Source organism: Octopus bimaculoides, chromosome 5 (genome assembly GCF_001194135.2).
Source record: "Octopus bimaculoides isolate UCB-OBI-ISO-001 chromosome 5, ASM119413v2, whole genome shotgun sequence".
Classification (NCBI taxonomy): Eukaryota; Metazoa; Mollusca; class Cephalopoda; order Octopoda; family Octopodidae; genus Octopus; species Octopus bimaculoides.
Genome location: NC_068985.1, coordinates 72,743,240 through 72,749,300, shown reverse-complemented (window position 1 = coordinate 72,749,300; position 6,061 = coordinate 72,743,240). Strand labels below are relative to the sequence as shown.

At 34.0% G+C, this 6,061-nt stretch overlaps 1 protein-coding gene across 3 annotated transcripts in view; it reads right to left on the bottom strand.

The window, feature by feature from the left end:
* LOC106877342 (copper-transporting ATPase 1) overlaps nt 1-6,061 on the bottom strand; it is a 101,912-nt gene that overhangs the window by 68,520 nt on the left and 27,331 nt on the right. The window contains exon 1 of one of the 3 annotated variants that reach the window (XM_014926220.2): nt 5,279-5,382. The exons of the other annotated variants lie outside the window; for them this stretch is intronic. Within the exon in view, the coding sequence (XP_014781706.1) occupies nt 5,279-5,350 (72 nt within the window). The 5' untranslated portion in view covers nt 5,351-5,382. Of the gene's footprint in view, nt 1-5,278; nt 5,383-6,061 lie in introns of those variants that run through there. 3 annotated transcript variants of the gene reach the window in all.

The window sequence follows — 6,061 nt, the reverse complement described above, 5'->3', positions numbered from 1 at the left end:
ATATATATATATATGTATATATATATAGAGAGAGAGAGAGAGAAAGAGCATACTGTTTCTTGAAGGTAAGATCAACAACAAGAGTACTCCATCTGTTGAGAGATAAATATTAATTAACAAACGCAGTATGTATTTTTATGAGCTACTAATAGTTTCATGCAATGAAAATGACTTATAAAATGTCTTATGAACAAAACGTTTTCACACAATCCTGAGAAGTGCCTGGGGATTGCTTGAAGGCACCAGACATGTTATTAAATGCTAAGTCATGTTCATTTCTGCAGCCATACTGGAACACTGCCTTAAAAGGTTTTGGTCAAACTGTTATAGGACAAACCTATCTTATCAGAAATCAGAAGAGTTTGATGAGATGGGATTGCCCTACATTCCCATAAGTCACATGGAGCTGAGTCAAACTGCTATCAAAAAATATATGTAACTCCTATCACATGTGTTGAGTATCACCTTCTTTCATTTATCCATCCACTTGCATGAGTGTGTGCATGTCTGTTAGTACTAGTCAAGGACAAGGCCATTTTAATTTGCTGACACTGTTGTAATCTAGAGACTATGGTCTGAGAATATCAAATCAAAATTCTTAGAGCTGCTTGTATTTTAAAGAAAGATGAGGATGTAATCCTCAACACTCATAATATTCATGTGAGGAACAACAACCCTAGATATTGTCACCTTTGAAAAACATTGGGTTCAATACAAGTGTATGTTATAGTCAACTGAAAAGGTGTATATAAATATATGTGTGTATGCACGTGCGTAAACAAAAGAAAATAGCACCCAATACATCACCGTTTAGATTTGCAAGTTGCCTTCTAAATACTCCAAATGCCAGCTACATAAATTCACATATATTATCAGCATTCTTTTACATCCACTTACTCATTCTGGCATGGGTTGGATATGTCATCAGGGTCCAAGTCAGTTTTTATCTGCAGTTATTACCTTCATAGACAAGTTAGAGGACCACATCTCACTTGTATGTTCCATTTTTGTCATGGTTTCTACAACTAGATGCCTTCCTCAACAGTAACCACTTTACAGAAAGTGCTAAATGCACATTATCATGCCACCAGTAGCAGGGTGGTTAATTATATCCTCAATAAAACTACATGTATATAGCTTCCTGAAGTCATAACCGAGAAATTCTAAATTTCACTCCAAAGCTATTAGCATGGTTCTGGGTGTAATATATCCGCAGTTCTATGACTGAAATCAATAAATGAGTAAAGGGAATTACACACATAACTAGAAATTAATGCATAAGCTTCTAAACAATATAAGACATTATAATCAAGGTAACCTAGGACAGAAAATAGAGGAATGTTTCAATGTAAAGTGGATAATATGGGGATTTAGTCTCATCTGTTGTATTTTTCCTTTTTTTTTCTCCCAAGTAAGTGCTTACGGATGACTTATAACTATAGCTGCACACAAACATAGCATTTGCATATTTGCTTATGTACAATATATGAGGGAATAGATGTGCTAGGTGCACAGTAAAATTACTATATCGGTTGCAACTCTTAATAATGTATTCGCATTAAGCTCCCTCTGTTGCATGACCTGATAGGGTTCTCTGCAACCAGTATAGGGCTATTATGTAATGTAAAGAACACATCTATCATGAGAGGAGAACATAAAGCATGGAAATGGTATTCCTTGTTTCATCTGTTACACATGTTTCTGTAATCAATAATCGATGATGGCAAATTATGTGATTTATAAGGAGCATTAATAATTTGCCATTATTGATTATCAAATACAGAAACATGTGTAACAGATGATATAAAGGAATATCAGATTCACGCTAAAGATTTTCATATGTGTGTGTGTATGTGTGTATGTGTGTGTACACATACACACGCACATATAATACTCTGTGTATGTGTGTACACAAACATGCATGTCTATGTCAGCTTTCTGTTAGCTGCATCACTCATATACCATCCACTGATACTCTTTTACCTGAAAAGTCACTTCTTGAGCTGAATTACATACACTCCTTTACAGAAATTGATTCAATTTCTGTCATTTGTTTTCTATACTCACATATACCTCCATTCTCACATTAACTGCTTCTATCTTACAAACCAATATTGTATTGTATGCATGTATTAAGCTTGACCCCAATTTTAAAACTATTTTCAAAGAATTCGTTTAAAAAGAAACACAACTAGCCACTCCTAACATAATTCCTTTACAAGTAACAAAGTAAATTTTATTCAGCTGCTCCATATAACTACCACAGACACACACACACTTACAATCTTAAGCCAATTCATAATAAATAAACTTTTTTTTCTGATTTCCACAGTTTAATGGCTTTCTACTGAGATGAAAATGGTCAATTATTGAGGAACTGTACCTACAATTTCTGCTATGAATAAGAAACTGATACAAGATCGACTTAAGCAAATTTTTAACTGTAGCCTTAAGCAAGGCACTTTTATATGTTATGTAAAAGATTGGCAAAGGCATCTTGCTCTCATCAACAATACATCAAATAGCTTATACTTAGTACTCTTGTGTTTGTATCTAATGAGCAGCACAAAACAGAACATTCTTAGTGAGGATTAAGGACCAAGTTCAATATAACTGCATATTGAGGACCAAGTAGAATGTAACTACATAAAAACAGGAATATAAGAGAAACAAGATAACCATGAGAACAAAATCTGAAATGAAAAACTTTCTCAAATGATTTTATACCACAATTTTGGCCATCATCACTCAACATCCATATTTCATGCTGGCATAATTTGAATTATGTTAGAATAGGAATGGCTAATCGTTTTTCTTTTTAAACGAATTCTTTGAAAATAGTTTTAAAATTGGGGTCAAGCTTAATACATGCATACAATACAATATTGGTTTGTAGGATAGAAGCAGTTAATGTGAGAATGGAGGTATATGTGAGTATAGAAGACAACAGGTCAGAAGGCTGTACAAAGCTCCAAAGTCTATAATGGCATGTTTACAAAGTGCACTGGATACTTTCCATGTCACTAACACAAGCAAGGTTGCTAAGTAGCTCACAAAACAAGACCCTTCATTGGGCTGCATGACCTATCAGGTGTTGAGAGGCAAGTTTCTTCCAACAAACTTCTTACACATTAGTTGAGTATGCAGTCAGTGATCAACATTTCTGAGACTTTAATTTATCTCTTTTACCTGAGACAAGTAAGATGTACTGTTGTTGTTGTTGTTGCTATAACTATTTAGCTATAGGACATCCCTGACCAACCAGCTTTGTGATCAATGCATTCCAAGATTCCAAGACAATCTCATGCTTCATTCAGTCATAGTGTATCCAGAAGCACATCATCCAGTATGTCTGTTTTTGTAGTCATCCATGTTTAAATCTAGACGTCAGTCCTGATCAAGCAGACTTATGACCCAAAATTTTCCAGCTATGACCATCCTGCCTTTAATTCAAACAGAGTAGTTCAGAATACATTCTGCTATGTGTCCTCCTTTGTTGTTTAGCCCATCTTATGTCATTATTAATCAAGCAGATCCATCATCAAAAGTGTTCCATCTGGGACCATCACATCTTTTATTTAGGCAAAGTGTATCTAAGACTACATTACCCAGCATATACTTCCATATTTAAAAATGACTTGAAGTAAAAAAAAAAAGGGCTGATATTTCTAGCACACTGAACAACCACATGCAAGCATCTAGTCAACTGGTATAAAGAGTTGGGTAAAGGAATGGCTAGTGATTTTTGTCCTTTTATCCAACTGTTTATGCATTACATGTTTAGCAGGTTATAATCATTATACATACATACATACATATATATATATATATATATATATATATATATATATATATATATATATATATTATACACACACACACACATACATACACACGAGCTAGTACAAACAGTGCAAGTCAATTAAAGAATGTCATCAGCTAATCTAGTCAAATCGATTATAATCAAAGAAACATAAGTATGTGCAAAGACTGTCCTAATCAATGACAATGACCAGAGATCAAAAAGGCTAGTTAAAGGTTGATGTTAACACATAAAATGAGATTGTTGCTATTGCTGTTAAAACTAATAGCAACCCTCATGACATTACTACCTCTTGTTCTAATACACCTCCTACACACTGACTTTGGGCTCTTAAGCCTGCCGTCATTATTTAATGTAACAAACAGGACTTTCGTTATATTCTAAGTGAGTTTATTTTGCTAAACTTCCTTCAGATAGTTTTAATTCATTTCAAGATTTATTGAAACCTCTCAGCATTTGCAAAACAATTGGCAGTTAGTAATGAAAGTTAGGGAGGTATGCATGTGTAGGTAGGTAGGGACAGACAGACAGCAGGACAAACAGACAGACAGCAGGACAGACAGACAGACAGCAGGACAAACAGACAGTTGGGTGGGTGGATGGATGCATGGACAGATAGACAGATATGATTTCACTTAGGCATAGTGATACTAATAAGCAGTTAGAACTCAATATATGTTGCTTTAGGGTAAAAGCACCAAGTGAGTACAGAGTATAATATCTTACAATAATTCTGCTTGTCACTCCATTACTTAGCCTGTCCGTAACGCTTCCACATGATTAGTTGAAGGGAGAGGGAGGGAAGGTGGTAGTTAGTGAAATCTGTAATTTATGTTTAACTAAGGAGAGGAGGGAAGGGAGGGGGAAGTGGTGGTTATATATGCTGATTGCCGAAAGCATTTAAATACATAGAGTTGGTTACGTGCAGAGCTATACATAATACAGTTTGAGGGTGATAAACCCCACATAGAGACTTATACATATATAAATATATTTTAACCCTTTAGCACTCAGATTATTCTGTCAAATATAATGCTTTTCTATTCACATTGTTTTAAATTCATCATGCATTGTCTCATAACTATGAGATTTCAATGATGTGACTGCATATTTTTAGAATGACATTGTAGGGTAGGTGTGAGAGACTGGATTTGGCTGGTTTGAACATAAAGTAGGTAGAATATTTGGGCTGGATGTGGCTGGTTTAAATGCTAAAGGGTAAAACCAGAATAAATGCATACACCTGTATATATACATACCGAGAAATAAAAACAGACACCCACATATATACACATGTCTTTACACCTGCATACATGTATAGAGACATAGGTACAGTACAAAAATGTTATATACATACATACATACATACATACATACATACATACATACATACACACACACACACATACATACATACATACATACTTTTATGGAACCAAATCGATCACAACTTACCCCTGTGAATGGGACACCAGTCGATCTCGGGACACATACGAGTACAAATATATAAATTAGACGGCTGCACATACACACAACTAGATCAACTTAGATGTAACAGTATGGAGATACTGATAAACTTATAGACAAATGTAAATGATAAGCCATCAACTACATATTTATTATCCCGAAAAAGCTTTACTTTGTGTGGATTTTTTTTTTTTTTTTTTTTTTTTTTTTTATTGTGATGGCCTTTGTGCAGATGAGATTGAGATAATTTAGCAGAAACTAAGGAAATAACAAAACTATGTATATAGACTTGACTTAGTTTCTTAATTTCTACTAAATTATCTTTATCTTATCTATACAAAAGTCATCATAAGACAGATAAAGGTCGTTTAGTGGGTAATAAGGGATACAGCCATAAAAACCATGCTAAATCAGATTGGAACCTGGTGCAGCACCTAAGTTTACCAGTTTTCAATCAAACCATCTAACCCATGCCAGCATGGAAAATGGACATTAAATGATGATGATGATGATTAAGTCTGTCATACCGGCCATGACGAAGGGAAATAGCCCTGAAACTCGAGTCGCCTTTATATATATATATTTATATTTATATATTTATATATTTGATCCTTTATATTGAACACTCAATATTTCATCTACATTCAATACTTTCTTTCATGGTGCCATCCATTTTTATTTTATTTTATTTTATATTGTATATTGTATATCATATTATATATTCCATATTCTATACCCCACATTAGTTCTGCAGGAATATAAATAAAACAT